At 39.1% G+C, this 27,042-nt stretch overlaps 1 protein-coding gene across 4 annotated transcripts in view; it reads left to right on the top strand.

Annotated features, from left to right (window-relative positions):
- F8 (coagulation factor VIII) overlaps positions 1 to 27,042 on the top strand; it is a 102,594-nt gene that overhangs the window by 34,533 nt on the left and 41,019 nt on the right. For all 4 annotated transcript variants that reach the window (XM_051141685.1, XM_051141682.1, XM_051141684.1 and 1 more), the window contains 9 exons: positions 540 to 633; positions 2,852 to 3,066; positions 4,977 to 5,127; positions 8,259 to 8,468; positions 11,573 to 14,567; positions 20,590 to 20,743; positions 25,119 to 25,328; positions 26,193 to 26,421; positions 26,825 to 27,007. In XM_051141685.1, coding sequence (XP_050997642.1) covers positions 540 to 633; positions 2,852 to 3,066; positions 4,977 to 5,127; positions 8,259 to 8,468; positions 11,573 to 14,567; positions 20,590 to 20,743; positions 25,119 to 25,328; positions 26,193 to 26,421; positions 26,825 to 27,007 — 4,441 coding nt within the window. The remainder of the gene's footprint in view (positions 1 to 539; positions 634 to 2,851; positions 3,067 to 4,976; positions 5,128 to 8,258; positions 8,469 to 11,572; positions 14,568 to 20,589; positions 20,744 to 25,118; positions 25,329 to 26,192; positions 26,422 to 26,824; positions 27,008 to 27,042) is intronic.

The raw sequence follows: 27,042 nt of genomic DNA, 5'->3' as shown, positions 1-27,042 counted from the left end.
TTCTCAAGTGTTAAAGAATTAAGTGTTAAGAATAGAGACACACTGAGGCCAAGTAATGTCCTTAGCAGACACCCAAATTTCACTTTGTATGGGAGATGCAGGCAAGACTTGCTGAAGCAATTGAAATTGAAAAGGGCTATGACAAGCCGGGTGTGGTGGTACACGCCTTTAATCCCAGCACTCGGGAGGCAGAGGCAGGCAGATCTCTGTGAGTTCGAGGCCAGCCTGGTCTACAGAGTAAGTCCAGGACAGCCAAGACTACACAGAGAAACCCTGTCTCAAAAAAAAAAAAAAAAAAAAAAAAAAAAGAAAGAAAGAAAGAAACAAAAGAAAAGAAAGAAAAGAAAAGGGCTATGACAAACCCATATCTACCTGGTCTTCCTTTTCATGAAAAGAGAAAATATATTGAATTTTATTAAGGGCTCAGACTCCTTTAATATGGATATAGGCAGCTTTTGATTTTCTGGAGCTAGGCCACAGTTTTCTTGTTGGTCTTTGTCATCTTAGGACTTGATTTCATATCTCATGTATACTTTTAGATAATATTTAAGAATCAAGCAAGCCGACCATATAACATTTACCCTCATGGAATCACTGATGTCAGCCCTCTGTATTCAAAGAGATTGCCAAGAGGTAAGTCATATCTCAGTTTATAGGTCTTTCTTGATGTAGATACACTTGAAGTACAACTCCAGCTGTTGACATACAAATTTTACAATATTTTCATGTAATTATTCTTTGCTTTGTCTAAGCATTTATTCTAAAAATATTAAATCTGAAAATAGCATGTGTGCCATTTTAGTAATGCAAGGTCATTTTATAAATATATTTACCATAGAACTAGGTAATATGCTATGATTGTTTTCTTGCCCACAGCCTTAATAATTTTATTATTAAAATAAGATATAGTATTCTTCATTATGCAAGGATATGCAAATATTCTTATTGTTTGTATTATTTGTAATAAGAGGTGAATTTGTTCAAATTAATATGTTAAGAAAAGCCTCCGGGGCCCATTTTTATTGTATAAAATAATTGTGTGAATCTTTTACTTTTGGTTTTGGTTTTTGTTTTACAAGACAGGGTTTATCTTTGTAACAACTCTGGCTGTCCTGGACTCACTTTGTAGACCAGGCTGGCCTCGAACTCACCAAGGTCTGCCTTCCTCTGCCCCCTGAGTGCTGGGATTACATGTGTGCACCACCACACCTGGCTAATTGTGTGAATCTTACATTTACCATTTAATGCCCAAGTTGTGAAACCCCCAAAGACCACCAGGAATCAGCCGGATGCAAATCACACAGGGTCTCATTTATTAGTCAAGCTCAGAGCTTGGGCCATCAGCCCCCTCATGAGGAGGGAAGATGGCTGCCCCTAGTGCTAGGGGAACACGATTTTTAAATGAAAAAACTGAAGGGGGTGTTTCCATGCCTTGCTGTTACATTATAGGTTAAAATGGTATAGGAAATTTGCCCTTTAAGCTGATTGGCTGGAGGACCAGGGCTAAGCGAGGGGACCAGGGCCAGACTTCAGGGGGGAATTTTTCATTTGTTCTGGTCACTGTGACCTGTATTCGTTGGCCCCTGGTTCAAGTTCCTAGGAACAGTCACTAGCTGTATGTTTGTGGCTCTCCCTGGAAACTCCTGCGGGGTGGGGTGTCAGGTGCTCAGGCCCTGAACACAAAATGGCATTGGTTTGGTCTCTACAACCACAGATACCATTTTAATTTCTGTTTACAGAAAAATTTCACATATACATACGCATTAATAGTTTCCTTGAAATAAAAACATGATTACTAAAAAAAAAAAAAAAAAAAACATGATTACTGTTAAAAGGAAAAATTTAGATACAGTGAACTTGACAACATTTATTTGAGAAAAGTAATAATTCATCAATTAATTTTGGACTAGAAATTATTCAGAATGTTACATCTCACCACAGAGAGAGAGAGAGAGAGAGAGAGAGAGAGAGAGAGAGAGAGAGGGAGGGAGAGGGAGAGGGAGACTGTATTTATAGACAGAGAACAGAAAATTACATAGAAATAGCTTGGTTAAATGCGGCCAGCCGTTAACTTATATAATATGTTTACAGCTTCAGTCTCTAATTGGCTGGAGGTTTGCCTATTATGATTTGCTAATATTCAGCTACTTGTTACAAGTATACTTCCAAGTTAAGTTAAAATTACTCATCTACAAACTTAGGTTATAGTTTTTATGCACAGAGATGTTACAGAAAGAATAACCTTATGAGGGAGAACTATTGTAGAAAGACAAATTATTCTTTCTATATTAATCAATAAAGTAAATTATTAAGGCAGTAGTTTCCTTTAACCAGCTAGCTCCCCGATGACTGACCCAGAGAGACTATGATTTATTTTTAAGCTGTAAGCACTTACCCTGGGCAGATTCTGAGCTACTCTCATCTTAGTACCGTTAAAACCTATATAAAAACCAATAACTTGCCTTCTGATGACTCCAAGGGTGGCTTCTTCTCCATCAGTCTCTTCCTGTAGCCACTTGCCCAGAGCCATTTCTTTCTCAGCCACATGGCCAGTTATTTTTCCAGCAATCACATACCCTCTGTCTTTCTCTGTGTCTCCTGGCCAAAAGACCTTTCTCTCTTTCCTTCCCAGAGTTCTTTTCTCCCTCCTAGAAAATCTCCTCTTCCACTCCATGTCCTTCTGCCCAGCTGATTGACCAATCAGCTTTTTATTGGCATTCTTCCACGTGGAGATCTTTAACACAAACTGCAAATGTGAATAGAAGCAGGTTTAGGCCAAACTTATTTCAAAATCACTAAATATGTAGCTCACTGTACTCTAATAATCCATTTCTGGTTTGAATGATGATAGGTGCAAAGCATGTGAAAGATTTGCCAATTCATCCAGGAGAGATATTCAAGTATAAGTGGACAGTTGCTATAGAAGATGGACCAACTAAATCAGATCCACGGTGCCTGACCCGCTATTATTCAAGTTTCATTAACCCCGAGAGGGATCTAGCCTCAGGACTCATTGGCCCTCTTCTCATCTGCTACAAAGAATCTGTAGATCAGCGGGGAAACCAGGTGGAGTCTTCTTTTCCCAAGTACTAAGTTTGAAACTAAAAGTGGGATAAAATGCATATGAACTTCTAGATATTCCCTATACTCTCTTGCTTTAGGTATCTCTATAACTTATAGAAAATATAACCCAGTAAAAGTGATTATGCTGAGTTCCACTTAGCGTTCATTAAATACAAGTTTTCTAAGAAACTTGCTTTCTGGATAAACAGAAAGCCAACCCACGTATATTCTTTCTGTAATACTCAGTCCCAATCTGGAGTTTTCCTTTTCCACAAGGATCCTGCCCATTTTTACCTAATTGTCACCTACATTTAGATGACCATTTTTTTAGACAGGGTTTCAGGTGTTCCAGGCTGGCCTTAAACTCATTATGTAGCTTAAGATGATTTTGACTTCTAGTCCTCCTGCCTATTCCTCCTGAATACTGGGATTACAGGTATGTGTCACCATGCCCAGTTTATGCAGTACTGGGGATCAGGTCCATGGTTTTGTGCATGCTAAGCAAACACTCTACCAGCCAAGATACATCCCTGGCCTCTACAACTTTTTTAACAAACAAACCTATGTTTACAGCCTATTTCTCTGTATATTCTCTCTGGAATACATAAGTTCTAGGCCAGCCTGTCCCATGAGCCCAACCCTGTCAGAAAACAAAATTAACACATATGCAGCCGCTAGAACCAGTATGAAGCCAATATTTGTTGAACAAAAGAGAGGAAAATATAAAATTATTTCATATTGTGGTTAGAATTCAGATTATTTCTGCTGCTTTAGAAAATTATCTGAGGGCTGGAGAGATGGCTCAGAGGTTAAGAGCACTGACTGCTCTTCCAGAGGTCCTGAGTTCAATTCCCAGCAACCACACGGTGGCTCACAACCATCTATAAAAAGATCTGTCACCCTCTTCTGGCCTGCAGGTGTACATTCAGGCAAAACATTGTATACATAATAAATAAATAAATCTTAAATAAAAGATTTTTAAAAAAATAAAATTATCTGAGTAAGAGAAACTTAGTTCTTTACAAAAATCTCATTTATTGGCTCCAGAAGGACTCACTGCTATATTTTGAGGCTTGACTATGCATTAATTTTGGCTATTTAGGATACATAAATTCCTACTAGTTAGAAGGCATTTCATAGGTTTAATAAGCAAAGCATATGTACTTGAGTTCAGGTATAACACACAAATCCAGAGTAGTGATACTTCGAACTAATATTTGGATATGACTAAATATCTGTCCTGATAATATTTGCTACTGATATTTTATACCAGCTTTTGCTTCCAAAAAGCAATATGTATTCTGACTGAAATACATAGTCTCCAATTTCCTCTTAATCATTTTGGATTTTGCAACTATGAGTCATACAAAGTTAAACTTACATATATGAAGTTTAGATATTAAATCTTATGCTCAATTAGCAGGCGGATAACTCATGAATTTGGTTCACTGTATACAAAGTGCTATTATAAGATTCTAGATTTTTTTAACAAAACCTGTAGGGTATTATACAGTGTTCATCCTGTAATATCTGGCTTCCTTTTTATATTTTTAATTTACTTCAAGCTGGTAGCCGTATGTAAAGATATTTGCAAGATAAGAACCTAGAAATGGTATCGATATTATTTGATTTGGATGATCTTTAAAGATCTACATTTCTCTACTTTAAACATAGGGGAAATGAAAATACTGGTACAAACAGTACCAATGTATGATCTTGGATCCAGGAGGAATAAAATTTACTAGATCCAGTTACTTTCCTGCCTTGAAGGATGCGTTGGTTTTAAACATATACTCATCACTGTCCAAAGGAAATTAATTGAGCCAAAGGAATAGTATATGCCATCCCTCCATCCTAGAATACCTGTGGAATGAGTGAATTTCTATCTCCCTTTTAATATATGTTATTAACAGATGATGTCAGACAAGAGAAATGTCATCTTGTTTTCTCTATTTGATGAGAATCAAAGCTGGTACATCACAGAGAACATGCAACGCTTCCTCCCCAATGCAGCTGATACACAGCTCCAGGACCCTGGGTTCCAGGCCTCCAACATCATGCACAGTGAGTGAAGAATCATTTGCATTCAGTGCACATCTGGTAAAGGGAAATTGATACCCTCAACTTATGTCTAGATAACATCGGTTATGTATAAGCTATAAGTAAATATGTAACTGGGATTATCTAATGCATATTTTAGCAATCCACAGACTACTTTTTCTTTCAGTGTCTATTTTAATTTGTTTTTAATCTTCTATATACTACATACATGGTATTCACCTTTTGAAAGTGTTAGGTTTGTCTCTTCACAGTGTTAGAAGGTAGAAGTCCAAGATCAAAGTGTCAAAAGACTTAGTTTCTTCTTCAGTCTCTCTTTAACTTTTAGATGTTGACTTGCCCCTGTACCCTTGCATGGTCTTCCCTCTGTACTCATCTTTCTGTGTTGTGATCATCTCTATTTATAAAGAATGTAGGGCCTGCACTAATAATCTTATTTTAACTAATTTTCTCTTTAAAGATCCACCTCTAAATATAGCCAAATTTGGAAGTATTGGAGTTTCAAGCATCAACATGAAAATTGGAGGAATATGGTTTAGCATATAATACATATGCTAATATGTGGAGAGAGAGAGAGAGAGAGAGAGAGAGAGAGAGAGAGAGAGAGAGAGAGAGAGAAGAGAGATTTGAATAGGAAAATCATGAGGAAAATTTAATTTTACTATCCTACTAGAAAAATCTAATCTTACTATCCTACTAGAAAAGGACTCTATCAAGTGATACAGATAATGGCATACATATCAAACCGGCAGAACTATGAAACCATTATTTTTTTGGTTTTTCGAGACAGGATTTCTCTTTGTAGCCCTGGCTGTCCTGGACTCACTTTGTAGACCAGGCTGTCCTTGAACTCACATCGTTCCGCTTGCCTCTGCCTCCCGCGTGCTGAGATTAAAGGTGTGCACCACTGTGCCCACTATGAGACCATTACTAGTGGGTATGGGTAGAAGGGGACTGTCATAAAGTACTAGTAGGTAACACTATAGTTATTTTGAAGACTATGTATTAAATTTTTAAATGTATGTTTTTGAAGTCCTGATTCTTGTTGAGATGTAATAAGCACATGGCAGCCTGTCTATTTCACATGATGTAACTACAAGTCAAATCACGTAAAAGCTGCCTAAGAACAGAACCATGAAAAGTTGTTATACTCACTTCCAGGATGTGCCTTCAGCATTCTGTGCCCTTTATCTTATAGGGCATAGTCCTCACCTTCAAGTCAAACTGAGCCTCACATTTAATTTTAATTTCTGGTAATAGTTGTCTATTATAATCTAGAGCCATAGTACTTTACTCTCCATTCTTCTAAAACTTTTCATGTTTATAGTCCCTTTGGTGTACATTTTTTTCATACTCAAAGACATGGCTTATTTTGTCAAGAGACTGATTTATAGTATTTAATTCAGATGGAATGTAATTTTTTTTCTCCCTCTTTACTCTAAGGTTATGATTTTGTTGATGTTTTTTCCCACCTGACAGAATGTCACATTTTATTATTTTCTTAGTATAGTATAAACTAGATATCTATGATTTTATTTTTCTATCCATTATTTATCCACTCCCTACTGCAGCTTGTTTCAAATTGTAGGGCAAGCACTTGTGTGGACAGGGAAAGTACACTACTTTAATTGAAGAAATGTTTAAAGAAAGAGAGATGGTTACATAGGCTTTAAAGAGAAGTGAAACACATGTACTAGTCAGGGTTCTCTAGAGTAACAGAATTTAGAGAGTGAATTTATATGTATTGATATAGAAATCGACATCAATATAGATATAGAAAACAGGTTTATTAGAATGACTTATAGGCTGTAGTCCAGCTGATCCAACAATGGCTGGCTGTGAGTGAAAGGTCCAAGAAGCCAGTTGTTGCTCAGTCCACAATGCTGGATGTTGCAGCCGGTCTTCAGAATATTCTGGAATCCTGAAGAAGTGGGCTCTAATGCCAGTGAATGGAAGGACTTGCCAGCAAGGCATGGGCAGGGTTTTAGTTCCAGATGTTAAGTTGAAAACCAGAATAGCCATCACAACACATAAAAACAGAAGGAAATCGTGGTTATCAAATTCTGGGTGGTGGAGTGAGATGTTGCTTAAAAGACGGAAATTTTCAGTTAGAAAGGATGAGTACAAGAATTATGAAGTAATTACTTCATAATTACTAAAGTTAATAGATATACTTGAGAACTGAAAATAAATTGTATATTTCAAGTGTTCTTCATACAAAAGTAATAAGTATGCATAGTAATGCATATGTTAAACAGCTTTATTTAGCCATTCGATATCAAAGCATCTCTAGCAGACTAATGCAGTAGCATCCATGCGAAAGCTACTTTTGTTAGTGATGTGGGTTGTATTTTTCCAAATGGAAAAATTGTATTTACCATAATCATTTACAAACTAGCTCATTACTTTACCTACTTTTCTGAGATGCTGTCCTTTTATATATATTTAAATTTTACTCATATTTATGTCAACTTCTGAACTCTGTATTTTGTTTTATATATTTACGTACATTAATAATACCTTTAGGGGAGCTGGAGATAATGAATGTTCTAGTTTTATTCTGTGGTTATGGTAAAACACTCTGACAAAAAAAAACTTTGGCGAAGAAAGGTTTTATTTAGCTTCTACTTCCACCATTGAGGGAAGTCAAGGAAGAAACCTGGAGACAGATGCCATGGAGGAACATTGCTCACTTCCTCACTAGCTTACTCTCTGGCTCTGGCTCATACTTACCTAGTTTTTTATACATCCTAGAACTGCCTGCCTGAGGAATCATGCTGCCTATGGTGAAATAGGCCCTCACAGACATGTCCACCGTATTAGTCAGGGTTCTCCAAAGTAACAGAACTTGCTGAATATTGCAAATAATATGTGGACAGATGCTTCAAGATCTTACAAATACCTTATTTCTCATCAAATTCTCCCACAGTGTACATCCAAATATCTCTTTACATGATACTCTATGACTCCCTCTTACTTTGTGATTGGAATTGGGTGATTAACAGTCTGATGGTTAACTCTTCTCTGTGGTAATGGTCAGAATATATGATAATTTCTAATTGTATCCTAAAAAATCATAATCCAAAATAATAAATCCAAGATACAGCTAAACCTCTTGTTCCCCATTTCTTTTGTAGGTATCAATGGTTATGTTTTTGGTAGCTTGCAGTTGACGGTTTGTTTGCATGAGGTGGCTTACTGGTACATTCTCAGTGTTGGGGCACAGACGGACTTCCTATCTATCTTCTTCTCTGGGTATACCTTCAAGCACAGAATGGTTTATGAAGATACGCTTACCCTGTTCCCGTTCTCAGGAGAAACTGTCTTTATGTCAATGGAAAACCCAGGTTAGCTATTTATATTATCTTTTCATTAACAAATGACATTGTTTCATTGCTTTATTTGCCTAATACCTCATATTTGGGGAGAGGATAAATATATCGAGTGACTTTGATGTTTAGCTTTGGTAATTGAAAAGTATTCTTATGAGGAACAAAGAGATTGGAACTTGATTGAGATACAGACAATAAAGACAAAAACACATATAAGATACTTCTGAGTTTTACTAGTATGTTTATAAGCAATGCTGCCATATGTACCTTTGCATATAATGTTTACATATAATGTAATACTTTCACATGTACATAATTCAATCATTCTTTTAAACTATTTAAGGATATTCCAAATGCAGACACTGTGGACACTGGTAATATAAATGTGACAGTACCAACTCAGTATTGTTGTTCAGTGTTACAGTCCTTGCCTAGAACACATAAATTCCTGGATTAAATTCTCAATGTTGAAAAACAAACAAAAACCTCAAAGTAGCCCTTACTGCCCTTACTGTAAAACAAAACCAAGAAACAAAAACTTTTATTTAACATGAGTCAAATATTTAAGTGTGTTTGCTAAATGGTACCAGTGGCTCTCTCTTGCCAATAATTTCTTTTTCTTTTTTTTTTAAGATTTATTTATTTATTTATTTATTTATTTATTATATACACAGTGCTCTGCCTGCATGTACACCTGCATGCCAGAAGAGGGCACCAGATCTCATTATAGATGGCTGTGAGCCACCATGTGGTTGCTGGGAATTGAACTCAGGTCCTCTGGAAGAGCAGCCAGTGCTCTAACCTCTGAGCTATCTCTCCAGCCGTCCCTTTAAATTTTTTTTAAAGATTTATTTATTTATTATGTATGCACTTGTCAATAATTTCTAAACTCTGACTTAGTAGATCTTTCATCACCAACCAAGTTGGTTACTTTGCTCCTGAAATAATCTTTTCTTCTGCTCTCCAAGAAATAACGCTCTTTAGTTCTGTTCATTTAGTGACACCTTCCTTGCTGAGTCCCTACTTTAATCTGTACACCTTCAAGAACTTTTCCATTATTTTGATATTCAGTAGTTTGAATATTATGTTTCTATGCTTGCTTGGAGAGAGACAGGTAGACAAAAAGAGACATACATGGGGAAGAGGAGGAGAAGTACTTTATTTTGTGTCCTCTTCTCTTACCTCATTATGTAATTTTGAGAAACATTTGTTTATCTCTTTAAGTACTATCTTTGATCTTCTTCCGTGTGTGTGTGTGTGTGTGTGTGTGTGTGTGTGTGTGTGTGTGTGTGTGTGTTTCTTGTTTGTTTTATTGGTTTTTACTCTCCCCCACCCTAGTTTTCCAGTTTGGCTAACTTCTAAAATTTATTTTCCTTTTCATATAATATTCATTTTCTTACATCTGGTTTATAAAGCTCATTCCAGACCATAGTTACAAAACCACTCTTGGATGAACCTCTTAGTCAAAGAAGTCTTGAGCTCTAGAGATACGATTGTCTCTTTATTCTAATCCTCTAAGATTACAGACATGCAGCTTTTTTAAAAACATGGATTTAGAGTACTAATGCAGACATACTTTGGTTAAATTTGGAGCCGTGCTAATGCCTTCCTTTGATCCAGCATTTAGAAGGCAGAGAGGGGCAGATTTCTGGTTTTGAGGCCATCCTGCTCTACACAGTGACTTTCAGACCAGCCAGAGTGGCAAGTGGGAAGAGAGGAAGAGATTTTTTTGCCTTCAGTTACATTGCCTGAACTTTTGTAATATGGCCATCTTCTTGCATTACAAATGTGCATAGATATAAATGAAAAGAACATTATACTTAGTTCTTATACTTAAATCCAATATCTTAAAGAATAGATACTTTGGCCTGGCAGTGATGGTAGATGCCTTTAATCCCAAGAGTGGGAGACAGAGGCAAGCAGATCTCTGTGAGTTCAAGGCCAGCCTGGTCTATAGAGTGGGTTCCAGGATGGCCAGGGCTGTTACACAGAAAAACCGTGTCTCAAACCCCCAAACAAACAAATACTTAGACCAGAGAGATAGATTAATGAGTAAAGTACTTGTCACACAAATCACCAAACAGAACCCATGAAAAAAGCCAGGCATATTGGTAAAAAGTCTATAATCACTTCTTTGAGAATATCTACATTAAAAGTAGATACATAAATGTTACATCATTGAAATTTGCAAATGTTTTTATTGTATTTATTACTTTATAATGCATATGGATTTCTGTGGCCATATGTGTTATAACACAAGAGTAGTGGTCAAAGGACAACTGCAAGGCTCAATTCTCCCCGCTCTCCATATAACTGTGGAGAATATCCTGTTGGGTAGATCAGAGTAGGAGTTCAATGTTTACTACTTGTATTGTCCTTGGTTAGTGCAATAGTTTGAGCCGACTCCCCTGGGCCCCGATCCACCCATCACAACATTCTTCTTGTAGATTTCTAGGACCCTCTGGGTCTTTCTGTTTTCCCATCTCCTATATTTCTCCTATCTAGAGTCTCAGTAGGATATCCTCATATCTATTCCAATCTCCTGGTAAGTGAAGACTCTGACATGAACTCTGGTGCTCCATATTTGACCACCTCCCCTTGGTGGGGAGGCCTGATGACACTCAAAGAAAGAATAAGCAGGCTACCAAGATGAGACTTGATAGCCCATGACCATATGGGGGGGTGGAGGTCTTCCTCCGTCTTAGACCTAAGGGAGGGGAATAGGGTGAAATCAAGAGGGAGGGAGGAATGAGGGGATACAAGTGATGGGATAACAATTGAGTTGTAATCTGAATAAATTAATAAAATTAAATTTTAATTTTAAAAGACTCAAGTGTCTTCTACTATATTGATTCTAAGAATTGCACTGAGGTCATTGGGACCTCAGTATTCCTTTTTTGTGATTAGAAACATGCATAGCACAGTATCATCAGTGCAATAATGACTTTTATCACCATTGGAAAATTATATATATTGAGGATTTGACCAAATAACTGATGATGTGATAACCTTGATTAGCATTTCTTCATTTGTCTAGGAGTAGGAGAGAATCCCCAGTACAGAACTTACTTAGAACTTGGGTTATGAGTAACCAGAGCTTTATTACTTCTTATTTTCAGGTCTATGGGTGCTGGGGTGTCATAATTCAGACTTTCGGAACAGAGGTATGACAGCCTTGCTGAAAGTTTCTAGTTGTGACAAGAACACTAGTGATTATTATGAAGAAATATATGAAGATATTTCAACACAGTTGGTGAATGACAATATCATTCAACCCAGAAGCTTCTTCCAGAATTTAAATCATCCTAACACTAGGGAAAAGAAATCTAAAGCCACCACAGTTCCAGCAAATGATATAGAGAAGATTGAGCCTCAGTTTGGAGAGATTGCAGAGATGCTTAAAGTACAAACTGTCTACTCTAGTGACTTGTTGATGCTCTTGGGACAGAGTCATCCTACTCCACATGGCTCATCCTTATCAGATGGCCAAGAAGCCATCTATGAGGCAATTGATGATGATCATTCACCTGATGCAATAGACAGCAATGAAGACCCATCTAGAGTGGCCCAACTCAGGCAAGAACCCTATTACAGTGGCAAAATAGTATCTACTCCCGAGCTAGCTCTCCAGTTAAGATCAAATAAGAATTTGGAGACAACTATAGAAGTAAAGTGGAAGAAACTTGATTTGCAAGTTTCTAATTTGATAAATAATCTAATGACCACAACAATTCTGTCAGACAATTTGACAGAAATTTCTGAAAAGATGGGTTCTTCAGTATCTCCAAGTATTCCTGTTCACATTAATAGTAAATTAAGCACCACTGCATGTGGTAAAAGAACATGTTCTCTTATTGGGTCTCATGTACCTCTGAGCATTAGTAAAGGAAATAGTGATTCTGACTTGTTGGATGTGGCTTTTATGAATAGTCAAGGAATTTCACCAGGAGACAATGTATCATCAGTGGAGAATGACAGATTTCTCAAAGAGAACAGGTTTCATAGAATTGCTTTCTTGGCCAAAGACAGTAATTTATTAAAAGATAATATCTCTTTGATGAAAACAAATACACATAATCATTCAACAACTAATGGAAAAGCTCACATTGACATCCCAACATCAATTGAGAATAGTACAGCAGTCTTGCAAGATACTGTATTAAAAAGCAATAGTGAAATTCAAGAAGTAGCATCTTTGATTCATGATAGAACATTTTTAGGCAAAAATACTACATATTTGAGACTGAGCCACACACTAAATAGAACTACCTCAACAAAAAATAAAGAAATATTTCATCAAAAAGATGATCCTGTTCCACAAGATACAGAAAATACAATCATGCCATTTTTCAAGATGCTATTTTTGCCAGAACCAACAAATTGGATAAAAAAGACCAATGAAAATAACTCCTTGAGCTCAGAGCAATGGCCTAATCCAAAGCAATTACTAAAAAATCAGAATTTCTTGTCAGAGAAGAATAAAGTGATAGTAGAACAAGATGGATTTAGAAATGACACAAGGCTCAAAGACATGTTTTTTCCAAGCAACATGAGCATATTTCTTACCACTTCGGCTAATATACAAGAAAATGATATGCACAATCAAGAAAAAAATATGCAGAAAGAGATAGAGAAAGAAGCATCAATTGAAGAGAAAATCGTTTTGCCTTGGGTGCACACAGAAACTGGCTCTAAGAATTTTCTGAAAGGCATTTTCTTACTAGGTACTAGGCAAAACATAAGTTTAGATGAAGAAACATATACACAAATACTTCAAGACATCAAGTCAACAAACAATTCAACAAATACAGTAAAGAGTCACATGGCCCGTGTCTTTAAAATAAGTGAGGATGAGGAAACAAATTCAGAAGGCTTGGTAAAGAAAATCAGAGAAATGGTAAAGAACTATCCAAGCCAGAAGAATAGTACTACTCAACGTAGTAAACGGGCTTTGGGACAATTCAGACTGCCACTAGAAGAATCAGAGCTTGAAAAGCGACAAATTGTAAATGATGCCTCAACTCAATGGCCTCAAACCATAAACTATTTAACACAGAGTATCATTAAACAGATAGACCACAGCAAGAAAAGGAAAAAGTCCAACATTCAATCTCCCTTATTAGATTCTTCTGTGATTAAAAGCACTGCTCAAACAAATAGTTCTGGATCATACATTTTAAAAGCATCAGCGTTGCCACCAACAAATCTCAAGAGGATCCCATTCCAAGACAATTTTTTTCATGTACTAACATCATCCTACACTTACGACTTTAAGACAAAAAGTTCTAGAATTCAAGAAAGCAGTCATTTCTTAAACAAAACCAAAAGACATAACCTTTCTTTAGCCATCCTACCATGGAAGATGATCACAGATCAAGGAAAATTTGCCTCCCCCAGGACAAATAACACAAACTCAATTACATATAAGAAACTAGAGAACATTGTTCTCATGAATCCAGTCTTGCCTGAAGAATCTGGCAAAGTTGAGTTGCTTCCTCAAGTTTCCATTCATGAGGAAGAAGTTTTATCTACAGAAACTAGCCATGAATCACCTAGACACCTGAATCTCATGAAAGATGTCTTTCTCCAGAAAATGCAAGGGCCTATTAAATGGATTAAATCAAAGATACATGGGAAAAGTCTAAAAGGAACAGCAGAGAGCTCTGAAAAGACTCCCTCTAAACTGCTGCATCATCTTTCTTGGGATTACCATTATGCTGCACAGATACCAAAAGATAAATGGAAATCCAAAGAGAAGTCACCAGAAAGTGCATCCATTAAGAAAGGGGACACCATTTTGTCTCTGAACCCTCATGAAAGCAATCATTCAGTAGAGGCAAGTGAGAAACAAAATTGGCCCCAAGGTCAGACTCAAAACCCACCAGTCTTGAGACGGCGTCAAAGGGAGCTTAGTGCTCTTCAGTCAGAACAAGAAGCAACTGACTATGATGATGCCGTTGCTGTTGAAACAAATGAGGATTTTGACATTTATGGTGAGGATATAAAGCAGGATCCCCGCAGCTTTCAACAGAAGACAAGGCACTATTTTATTGCAGCTGTGGAACGGCTCTGGGACTATGGGATGAATACATCTCCTCATGTTCTACGAAATAGGTTTGTATTTTGTTGTTGTTGTTATATTGTTGTGACCTTTGACTTTACTAGGTGTCAAAATGGTAAAAAGTCATCAGACTCCTAATGATGTTCTGCTATACTCATAGACTAGAGTGTAGGTTTAGTTTTCTTAACCAATATATTTTATTACGAACTTATTAACCGAGCATACGTTCCTTATAACCCGACTAACCGAAACAATAAGAAAAGAGGACTAAAGACTAACAAAACCGTAAGGATATCAGTTCCGAGGAACAATTCTCCTGGCATAATCACCAGGATTTCTTCTGCTGGAACCTGGAGTAACCAGAACCCAGAACCTCAGCAGGAGCCCAGAGCCCCGCAGCCATCCCTCGAGTGGTTCTCTCTAGGAGCATCTCGAAGTGGAACGACGAACAGCCAAAACTATCCCAAGTCTCCAAAGGCCCCACCTCCAGTTCTGGGCTCATTTATATATCTCCTCCCAGAGTCTGTTCATGGGATCAAGCTCCTGCATGAGGTGGTTTGTCTTCTAGTGGATTAACATCACCTGTTCTCATAAAACTATTCTGATCCCACACTTGGGATCATAACAAAAACAGGTTTATCTCTCCTTCATCTCCCCCTTTCTATTTAATAAAATAAACTATATACAACAAAATAAGAATTATCCATTAAGCCAACATTTGCAAGGACCAGTCTATTTGTTGTTAACAATTTTTAAGAAATTATTCCTAATATGGTGGCTAGCTAGTCTTTAACCCCATCAGAGACCCCGGAAGGAAAAACTATCTAATATGAAGGAAGTGCAGGCAAGCAACTTCCAAAAGTATTGACAGGACAGAGAGCTGACTGTCAGTCACAAGTTCCTCTCCATTGTCGGGGCATCCCTCCTTCAGACAGCCAGCCCAAAACCATCTCACAGACTGCTCTAAAGCAGGAATCCTGAAGATCTGGCCCACCTAATCCCTGCAAGGCTGGGCAGCCAGTTTCTCAGGGTCAGGCTTGATCATAGTGGACGGTCATTCTGTCATCAGCAGTAGACATAAGCAAAGTTCCTCAGACCAGTGGCTATCTGCCACTATCATTTCTTGAAGCCTGCATGATTAGACTGGAAGCAATGCTAGGAGAATCGTTCCTCAGAACTGATATCCTTACGGTTCTGTTATTCTTTAATCCTCTTTTCGTATTGTTTTGGTTAGTCAGGTTATAAGGGATGTACACTCAGTTAATAAGTTTGTAATAAAATGTATTGGTTAAGAAAACTGAACCAACACAAGAGAGTAGCATATATTCATCAACAAAGAGACTCCATCCAGTAACTGATAGGAGCAGGTGCAAAGACCCACAACCAAACATTAGGTGGAGTTCTGAGAATCCCACAGAAGACGGGTAGGAAGGATTGTAAGAGTTAGAGGGGTCAAGGATGCCACAATAAAACCCACAGAATCAACAAAACAGGGCTCTTAGGGGCTCACAGAGACTGGACCGCCAACTAGGGAACCTGCATGGGTCTGACCTAGGTCTTCTGCATATATGTCATGCTTATGTAGTTTGGTGGTCTTGTGGGAGTGGGGGTTGTCTCTCACTCTTTGGCCTGCATTTCAGACCCCTCTCCTCTTATTGGGTTGCCTTGTGCAGCCTTAATATGAGAGGTGGTGCTTAGTCCTATTGTGTCTTGTTATGCCATTTTCGGTTGGTATCCCAGGGAGGCCTGCTCTTTCCTGAAGGGAAAAGGAGGAGGAGCAGATCTGGAGCAAAGGAGAAATGTGGCAGGGGGGCTGGGAGGAGAGGAGGGAGAGGAAACTGTGGTCAGGATGTAATAAATGAGAATAGAATAAATAAATAAATAATCAATCAATCCCTGAAAGAGAAGGAAGTGAAGTGTGGTAAATAAGATGAAGATGGGACAACAACATCATGGGCTGTGCCCAGCCTCAGGGAGGTGCCAAGGCAACAGTGCATGCCACAAGCAAGTAGGTGGTGGAGAAATGGAAGAGGAAGAAAAGCCAAGCAGTTTGTGTGGTATCAGAAGAGAGGTGGAACTGGACACATGAAGGCAGTTGCTGTTCTTGATCCTTGGGAAATGCTGAATCATTACACTGCCCATCAATAGAGCCAGTAACAAATTCAATGCTAGTGGGCCTGTGGCTTCTTCCTTTGAGAGAACTGACCACTGTGTGAGTTGCTGTGACTCCAAGAGCTGCATCCTAGCCCAGAAAGAAGAGCAGTGTCTACAGAGGGGAGACCCACAGCCACCTCATCACTGGCCGATTTGCTAATCTCTCTAGTTGATTGTGGTGGCAGTTCAGCCACGAGACTAGATGACTCCACGTTGAATTATAGCTTCTCTGTGCTGTATTTAGCTTTGTCCGGGTATTTATTTCCTTTGGAATCTATAGGCTAGACAAACATTTAACATTCTACCTTTCAAAAGAAGATGTCATTGCTGATGTGGTGCATATGGGTGCCACTATGAAGAGCAAGTATGTGATGGAGAGATGGGAGAGAAAGAGACTTGCAATAGTTTGTGCACTATGAAGAGCAAGTATGTGATGGAGAGATGGGAGAGAAAGAGACTTGCAATAGTTTGTGCACTATGAAGAGCAAGTATGTGATGGAGAGATGGGAGAGAAAGAGACTTGCAATAGTTTGTGCACTATGAAGAGAGGTGGAACTGGAGACAAGAGGGTGATGAGGGGGCGTAAAGACTGTAAGAACTGGTGGGGCTGTGGTGGCGCATGCCTTTAATCCCAGCACTCAGGAGACAGGCGGATCACTGTGAGTTCAAGGCCAGCCTGGTCTACAAAGGGAGTCCAGGGCAGTCAAGGGTAAACAGAGAAACCCTGTCTCAGGAACAAACAAACAAACAAAAAGCACAAAAAAAATTAAAAATGTTTCTCTAGAACAGTGGTTCTCAGTCTTCTTAATGCTGTGACCCTCTAATACAGTTTCTCATGTTGTGGTGACTGTCAACCATAACATTAGTTCATTGTTACTTCATAACTGTTATTTGGCTACTGTTGAGTCATAATAAAAATATGGATATGCAGGATATCTGATGTGCAACCCCAAAGGGTTTGTGGTCTACAAGTTAAGAGCCAGTGCTTTAGAAGTCCCTCCTTTTCTCTCTTATATAGTGCGTTTCTCCCTCTTCACTAGATTGGTGTTATCAATATCAATTGTTATTTTTAAGTATTTTAGATTATTTTATTTTATGTGCATGAATGTTATTTCTCTGTGTGTATCTGTGTGTGTGTGTGTGTGTGTGTGTGTGTGTGTGTGTGTGTGTACTGTATATGTGCATGATGCCCACAGAGATCAGAAAAAGTTGGGCCCTCTAGAAGAGCAACAAGTGCTCTAAACTACTGGGCCATCTGTCTGGCTCCCAATAATGTAATTATTAATTGCCATTCCTTCATTTCATTTATTTAAACCTCAAACTTGAAGTCATTCTTTGTTTGCTTTTCCCTCATACTCAGATGTAATCTTCCAGAGGATCTTGTTATAATATATTTTTACAATATAAATTTTTGAAATGGACTAAATATTATCACAAGATGAAAATAGAGTGAAATGGGAGCATGAAGATGATGGGATAAAATTAGGTTACAAAACACTAAATAATAATAATAATAATTACTATTATTATTATTATTATTATTATCATCATCATCATCATCACAGGCTACTCCATTAGCTGAGACTTGGTGATGACTCATGGAGACAAAGTTCTCCACAATCCATTGATTACTGTCTCTGTTTCTTCCTGAGCTGGTTCAGATGAACTATGATATGGCATTAATAATAAAATAGGCTTGCCTTCCTAGATGAATACAAGTCTGTAGTCAATCTAATTTGAAGTTTACAGAATGAAGTAAATCACTAAAAAATGACCTGAATGAGCTGACTTCTAACATCATAGTACATGAAAATACTTCCATCAGAGACAATAAGGAGAAAGTCTACCTCAACAAGCACTTGGAGCAAAACCATTAGGTGAATAGATAAAGCAGTAAACATCTAAGAAAGAAGAAAACAGAATATATTAATATCAGGTTAGGGAAATAAAAATGATAAACTCAAGATACAGGAAGGATTAACCACCAGGCATGGTGGCGCACGCCTTTAATCCCAGCACTTGGGAGGCAGAGGCAGGTGGATCGCTGTGAGTTCGAGGCCATCCTGGTCTATAGAGTGAGTCCAGGACAGCCAGGGCTGTTACACAGAGAAACCCTGTCTACAAAGCCTAAAATATACCTATCCAGCAATTCTGTTCCTCTCTGTGTGATCAAAAGAAATAAATGTATTTGTTCACCAAAGACATATACCTGAAGGTTCACATCAGGACTATTTCCAAGACTCAAATTTAATAGTAACTCATATGCATATGATTGGAATATATTAATCCAATGGAATAAATACAACAGCAAATAACAAGGAATACATGTGCTATAATTATAACATAGATGAATGTCACAACTTTATTGTTTAGTGAAAGAAAAACTGAGGATATGTATACTGTTGCTTTTACATACTTTAAAAAGACAAGCAAAACCAAACTATTTTCTTTAAGAATTTGTGATTAAAAGAGGTAAACTTATGAAAAAGCAAAGAAATAAGATCATTATAAACACAGAAGTGGGTACGTTTAGTGGAGAGATAGCAGAGGATGAACAGAAAGGGCTATATAGGTTTCTGGGAGATGGCTGCATGTCTGGATGAAAGCCATTTATGTGTATGTTTCAGTTTAGAACTTTAAAATATTATTTTTAAAAATTTAAAAGAGGGGCCGGGCGTGGTGACGCACGCCTGTAATCCCAGCACTCGAAGAGTCAGAGGCAGGTGGATCGCTGTGAGTTCGAGGCCTGCCTGGTCTACAAACCAAGTCCAGGACAGCCAAGGCTACACAGAGAAACCCTGTCTCAAAAAACCAAAAAAAAAAAAAAAAGGAAAAAAATTAAAAGAGATCCAAGCAATAGAAAACTGGTTCTCTTATACTTAATGTATATTTTTAAGGTCTACATTTATTCAACAATCAATGATACATTTTTAAAGATTTATTTATGTATATGAGTGTTCTACTTGCATGTATGCCTCATAACAAAAGAGGGCATCAGATCCCATTACAAATGTTTGTGAGCGAGTATGTGGGTGCTGGAAATTGAACTGAGGTCCTTAGGAAGAGCAGCAAGTGCTCTAAACCACTGAGTCATTTCTCCAGACCTCAACAATAAGCTTTCAGTATGTGCCTTGCATTAACGTTCCAACTGCTGAGAATGAAGCAGCAGACAAAATAGACAAAAGCCCTACTTTTCAACAACTTGGATACTAGTAAAACCCAAAGAATATTTCCAAGGGGATGGAGTGGTTAACCATGTAAATTATTTTTTAGCTATCTAATAAAATAAGGACATAAAATGTTGTGAACTTCTGACCTCTAGATATTTGGCATTTGTAAATTTAATTCACTTAGGTATTGTGTACAAAGAAAACCCAAACTTACCCCTCAAGGATTATCCATCTTGAGCAACTGTCTCACTATGAATTTATTTATTCAAGTTAGAATTGTGAATTACTCTTTCCTTTCCTTTTTCTTTCTATTTATCTATCTTTGTTTTTTTTTCTTTCTTCCTTTCTTTCCTTTGTTTTTAAAAAAATTATTATTTTTGTAAAAGGGTCTCAGGTACCTAAGGCTATTCTCAAACTTTCTGTGTAGCCCAGGCTGGCTTAAAGCTTGTATTGCTTCTCTTGCTTCAGCCTTCTATGTACGGAAGTTACAGCCACCACGCCTAGATTATGCTGCACTGGAAATGGAACCCAGGGATTTCTGCATGTTTGGCAAGCAGTCTACCAGCTGAGCCACATGGCTAGCCCCTGAAAATAAATTTTTCATCCCTCTTTCTTTTCTCCCTTTACCCATGAATTTATCATTTTTCATCAATTTTACTAAGTATATCTCAAACGTAGGGAAAGCCAATGTGTGAGGCACTCTTTCTCTTGGGTCCATCAAAGCACTGATTTTCTTCTGCTTTTTCTCCAGGGATCAAATTGGCAATGCACCTCAGTTCAAGAAAGTAGTTTTTCAGGAATTTACTGATGGCTCCTTTAGTCAACCCTTATACCGTGGAGAACTAGATGAACATTTGGGGTTGTTGGGACCATATATAAGAGCAGAAGTTGAAGACAACATTATGGTAAGTTAAGGACAATGGAATTACAAAAACAATTCCATATATTTAGTGTGCTTCTGATTATAAAAAACAATATATGTGAAGATATCCAAAATGGCGGCATTGATGATGCACAGGTCTGATCAACAGGACTGCCTAGGGACTGGGCTGAGAGCTACAGACCACAAGGCCTGGAGAGCCCTCAGTGAGAGGGGTCCACACAGTGTACAGCACAGGTGGATCTGGCCTTGGACCATCCAATTGGTCCATGGAGGACAAGTGCCCAGTCCCTGGAGACAGGCCACATACCCACCAGCGAGCTGCATCTGTGCTCTATATCTCAGACTCTGTATCTGGGAATGAACTGTAGGCAGTGAAGTGCCAGGATCTGGATCTATTGACCCAGGGAAGAACCCAGGAGAATGGGTGGATCTGACCTCAGACCACCCCACTAGTCCACAGAAAGCCCCATGGCCGGAGCAGGCTCAGGTAAACTCACCAAAGCCCAGCCAAACGCAGGCTAGCAGACTGTACCTGCACTCACTCTCTGAACTGTGGGCTACATAGCACCAGCATCAGTGTCTGCTGTCCCAGGGAGGAGCACAGAGTGTGGAGCTGGGATAGATCTGACCGCGGATCACCTCACTGGTCCACAGAGGGAACCAGGACTCAGGAAGCTGTGGACCCGTTCCCCAAAGCCCAGCCAAATGCCACAGGATAGCACGAGGTACCACATTCTCTAGAGGACTGAACCAAGGCCCCAGAGCCCTGGTGGCTGCAGGCATGAGCACCAAATCCCAGCTAACCACACTGCATTCTCTCTGACTAAACAAAGGCCCCAGGGCCCCAGTAGCCGCAGGCAGGGTCTCCAAAGCTCAGCCAAATGCAGGCTAGTAGACGCACGCACGCACGCACGCACCCACACACCCACACACCCACACACACATTCCCTCCCTCCCTCCCTCCCTCCCCTCCTCCTCCTCCTCCTTCCTCTGTCTCTCTCTCTCTCTCTCCTCTCTCTCTCTCTCTCTCTCTCTCTCTCTCTCTCTCTCTCTCTCTCTCTCTCTCTCTCTCTCTCTCTCTCTCTCTCTCTCTCTCTCTCTCAACTCTGGGCTTACAGAGCACCAGAGAGGAACCCAGAGTGTGGAATTGGGATAGATCTGACTTTGGATTACCCCACCGGTCCACAGAGTGACCCAGGGCCCAAACAGGTGTGGACAGGTTCTCCAAAGCCCAACCAAACAGCATAGTCTAGCGTGCTGTACTCTCACTCACCGGTGGGCTGAACCAAGGCCCCAGGGACCTGGTGGCCACAGGCAGGGTCTCCAAAGTCCAGCCAAATGCTGCCAGCTACTGCACTGTGTATTGCCCAAGTCGTGAAACTCCCCCAAAGACCACCAGGAATCAATTGGATGAAAATCACACAGGACCGCATTTATTTCAAGCTCAGAGCCTGGACTGCCAGCCCCCTCATGAGGAGGGAAGATGGTGGCCCCTAGTGCTAGGGGAACAGGGTTTTAAAAGGAAAAACTGCAGGTGGGGGGCCGTTTCTAAGCAGTTTCCAATCCTTGCTGTTACATGTTAGGTTAGAAGGGTATAGGAAAGTTGCTCTTTAAGCTAATTGGCTGGAGGACCAGGGCTAAGCGAGGGGACCAGGGCCAGACCTCAGGGGAGAATTTTTTTGTTTGTTCTGGTCACTGTGACCTGTATCTCTGGTTGGTTGGCCCCTGGTGCAAGCTCCCAGGAACAGTTACTAGCTGTATGTTTATGGCTCTCCATGGAAACTCCAGGGGAGTCAAGTTCTCAGGCCCTGAACATAAAATGGCATTTGTTTGGTCTCTATAGCTGTACCCACACTCTCTCTCAGACTGAACCACAGCCCCAGGGCCTCTGCGGCCACAGGCAGGTTATCCAAAGCCCAGACAAATGCAGGATAGCAGGCTGTACCTGCACTCTCTCTTGGACTGAACCTTGGGCTGAAGAGAGCACCAGCATCAGCATCTGCTGGCCCAGTGAGGAGCCCAGGGTGTGGAGCAAAGTCCCCTGCAGATGAACTCAGGTTACCTGCCTGACCCAGGGAAGGGTTCCCTGATCCCCACGGGTGAGGGGTTTCATCCTATTGCCACTCACCTACAAACTGCTCTCAATGGCCAGTGAAGGACACCAGAAACTACCACCCAACATCAGAACCAACAAGATGACTAAAGCCGAGAGTAAAAACACAAACAACAAAAGCCAAAATAATATGGCACCTTCAGAACCCAGTTATCTCAAAGCAAACAACCCTAGAAACTCAAACACAACTGAAGAACAAAAAAAAAAAATGAGTTCAAATCCTTCATAATGAAGACAAGAATGGAGGAAACGAATAAAATCTGTAAACAAATACAGGAAGATGCAGCCAAACAGATTGAGGACCTTAGAGAGGCTATAATAGAAGCCTATAGAGAGGAAATGAAGATATCAGTGGCAGAAATTCAGGAAACTGCAAACAATCAGATGAAGGAAATCAATAAAATAGTTCAAGATCTGAAGATGAAAATGGAAACAATGATAAAAGCACACACAGGCAAAATCCTGGAAAGAGAGAGCTTAGAGAAGAAAATAAGAACTGCAGAGGTAAGCATTGCTAACAATACAAGAGATGGAGGAAAGAATCTCAGGGGTAGAAGATACAATAGAAGAAGTTGATGCAACCATCAAAGAAAATGTTAAATCTGAAAAATTTCTGACACAAAACATCCAAGAAATCAAGAGCACCATGAAAAAAACTAAACCTAAGGATAATAGGAATTGAGGAAAGCAAAGGTGCTCAGCTCCAAGGCCCAGAAAATATTTGCAACAAAACAATAAAAGAAAATTTAAAGAAAGAGATGCATATAAATATGCAAGAGGCCTACAGAACATCAAATAGAATAGATGAGAAAAGAAAACCCTCCCACCACATAATAATCAAAACAAAAAATGTACAGAGCAAAGAAAAAAATATTACAAGCAGCAAGGGAAAAAGCCCAAATAACATGTAATGACAAACATATCAGAATCACATCCAACATTTTAGCAGAGACCTTAAAAGCCAGAAGGGCCCAGGCAGAGGTCCTGCAAACCCTAAGAGACCACAGATGCCAGGCCAGACTACTATACTGAGCAAAACTTTCAATAACCACAGATGGAGAAAACAAGATATTCCATGACAAAAACAAATTCAAACAGTACCTACCCACAAATCCAGCCCTACAGAAGTTACTAGAAGGAAAACTCCAACCCAAAGTAACAAACTATAACCAGGATAACACAGGAAATGGATAACTTCACCTTAGCAAAACAAAAACCAAGCAAACACACAAACATACTACCATAACCAACATCAAAATCAAGGGACATAACAGTCACTGGTCATTAATCTCTCTAAACATCAATGTTTTCAACTCTCCAAAAAAAAAAAAAAAAGACACAGACTACAGAACAGATGCATAAACAAGACCCAACATTCTGCTGCATTCAAGAAACACACCTCAGCCACAATGATAGACATTACCTCAGGATAAAAGGCTGGAAGAAGGTCTTCTAAACAAACACAAGAATCAAGCTAGAAGCCAGGTGGTGGTGGCACATGCCTTTAATCCCAGAGCTTGGGAGGCAGAGGCAGGCCGATCGCTGTGAGTTCGAGGCCAGCCTGGTCTACAAAGCCAGTCCAGGACAGTCAAGGCTACACAGAGAAACCCTGTCTCAAAAAAAAAAAAAAAAAAAGCTAGAGTAGCCATTTTAATATCTAATATAATAGTCTTTAAACCAAAATTATTCAAAAGAGATGAGGAAGGATGCTTCATACACATCAAAGGAAAATTCAACCAAGAGGACATCACAATTCTGAACAACTATGCCCCAAATACAAGGGCATCCACATTTTTAGAAGAAACATTAATAAAGCCTAAACCACACACCAATCCCCACACATTAATAGTGGGAGACTTCAACATCTCCCTCTCACCAAAGAATAGGTCAATAAAACAGAAGCTAAACCAAGAAATAATGACACTAAGAGATGCCATGAATCAAATGGATCTAAAAGATATTTACAGAACTTTTCACCCAAATACCTCTCAGCACCTCACAGAACCTTCTCCAAAATTGACCATATAGTAGGTCAGAAAGCAAGCCTCAACATATACAAGAAGATTAAAATAATACCTTGTATCCTATCAGATCACCATGGACTAAAGCTCGACCTTAACAACAACAGAAATAACAAAAAGCTGGAAATAATGAAACTCAGGGCTGAAATCAATAAATATTAAATACTTTTTATTATCACTGGTCGACTGGAGAGATGGCTCAGTAGTTAAGAGCACTGTCTGAACAATTCTCCACTCAATGACATTTTTTTTTTCCCTTTCAGGTAACATTCAAAAACCAGGCCTCTCGTCCCTACTCCTTTTATTCTAGCCTCATTTCTTATAAGGAAGATCAGAGACAAGAAGAACCTAGAAAAAACTTTGTCAAGCCTAATGAAACCAAAATTTATTTTTGGAAAGTACAACATCATATGGCACCCACAGAAGATGAGTTTGACTGCAAGGCCTGGGCTTATTTCTCTGATGTGGATCTTGTAAGCAGCTCTTTTGGGGGGCAGGGATAGTCATATTCTCACTTAAAAGAAATGGTCTTTATCTTTTTAAAGTTTTTTTTAAGTGTATATGAGTATTTTGCCTGTATGTGTCTCTGTGTGTCATGTGCATGTCTGGTGCTGCAAAGACCATAAGGAGGTGTTGGATCCCCTGGAACTGGACTAAAAAATAGCTGTGAGCTGCCACATGGGTACTAGGAATTGAACCCAGATCTTCTAGAGTGCAGCCAATGCTCTACACCACTGAACTATCTTTTTCAGCTAAGAATTTTGGTATTTATCCTAAGCACAATGAGAAGGCTTTTTTAATTTATTTATTTTTGTTTTATGTACATTGGTATTTTGCCTGCATGTGTGATTATGTGAGGGTGTCAGATCCCCTGGAATAGGAGTTACAGACAGGTGTGAGCTGCCATGTGGGTGCTGGAATTGAACCCAGGTCCTTTGGAAGAGCAGTCAGTGCTCTTAACCTCTGAGCCATCTCTCCAGCTCCGACAATGAGAAGTTTTAATGAAGGAAGTGATATCACTTTTTGTGTTAGAAATATTACTCTAGAGTCTGGAGAGATTACTCTATGGTTAAGAGCACTGAATACTCTGCTGGAGGACTCGGGTTCAATTCCCTGCACCCACATGGCAGCTCACAACTGTATATAACTTCAAGATCTGACACCCTCACACAGACATACATGCAGGCAAAACACCAATGCACATAAAAGAAATAATTTTATTTTTAAAAAGAAATATTACTCTGGACTCTACTACAGAGAATAAATGGTACTTTGGCATACAAGTTAATAAAAGAGAACTTACACTTCTACAATTAATGTCCTCCTGAGAACTCTAGGAAAGAGATATGCACTCAGGATTGATTGGACCCCTTCTGATTTGCCACACGAACACATTGAGTTCTGTTCATGGGAGACAAGTGGCAGTACAGGAATTTGCTCTGTTTTTCACTATCTTTGATGAGACCAAGAGCTGGTACTTCACTGAAAATGTGGAAAGGAACTGCAAGACACCCTGCAATATCCAATTGGAAGACCCCACTTTGAAAGAAAATTATCGCTTCCATGGTAACATAATATTATTCACTGTGAATTGTAGTGTGTACTTTTTCAGATGAACCTTAAGCCAGAGACTTGAACAGTAATGAGAGGTGAAATCCTGATTGCAGGGAGCAGGGGCTGGAGAAATGGCTCAGATATCCTGATTTCAATTCCCAGAAACCACATGGTGGCTCATAACCATCTATAATTAGATCTGGTGCCTTCTTTTGACATGTAGGCAGAGCCCTACATAGATAATAAATAAGCAAGTCTTAAGAAAGAAAGAAAGAAAGAAAGAAAGAAAGAAAGAAAGAAAGAAAGAAAGAAAGAAAGGAGAAGAAATCCTGATGGGTATCAGTACTCATTGTGGAGAAACAGGAACGAAACTTCAGTGATAGATTTTAATAATTTAATCTGTGTTTGTCTCCAGCAATAAATGGTTATGTGATGGACACCCTACCAGGCTTAGTAATGGCTCAAGATCAAAGGACTCGATGGTATCTTCTCAGTATGGGCAGCAATGAGAACATCCAATCTATTCATTTCAGTGGACACGTGTTCACTGTACGGAAAAAAGAGGAGTACAAAATGGCAGTGTACAACCTCTACCCAGGTATGAGCTAGTTTGGTCTTTCTTCTACCTACTGT

Source organism: Acomys russatus, chromosome X, assembly GCF_903995435.1.
Source record: "Acomys russatus chromosome X, mAcoRus1.1, whole genome shotgun sequence".
NCBI lineage: Eukaryota > Metazoa > Chordata > Mammalia > Rodentia > Muridae > Acomys > Acomys russatus.
This window is presented reverse-complemented; position numbering and strand designations above follow the sequence as displayed.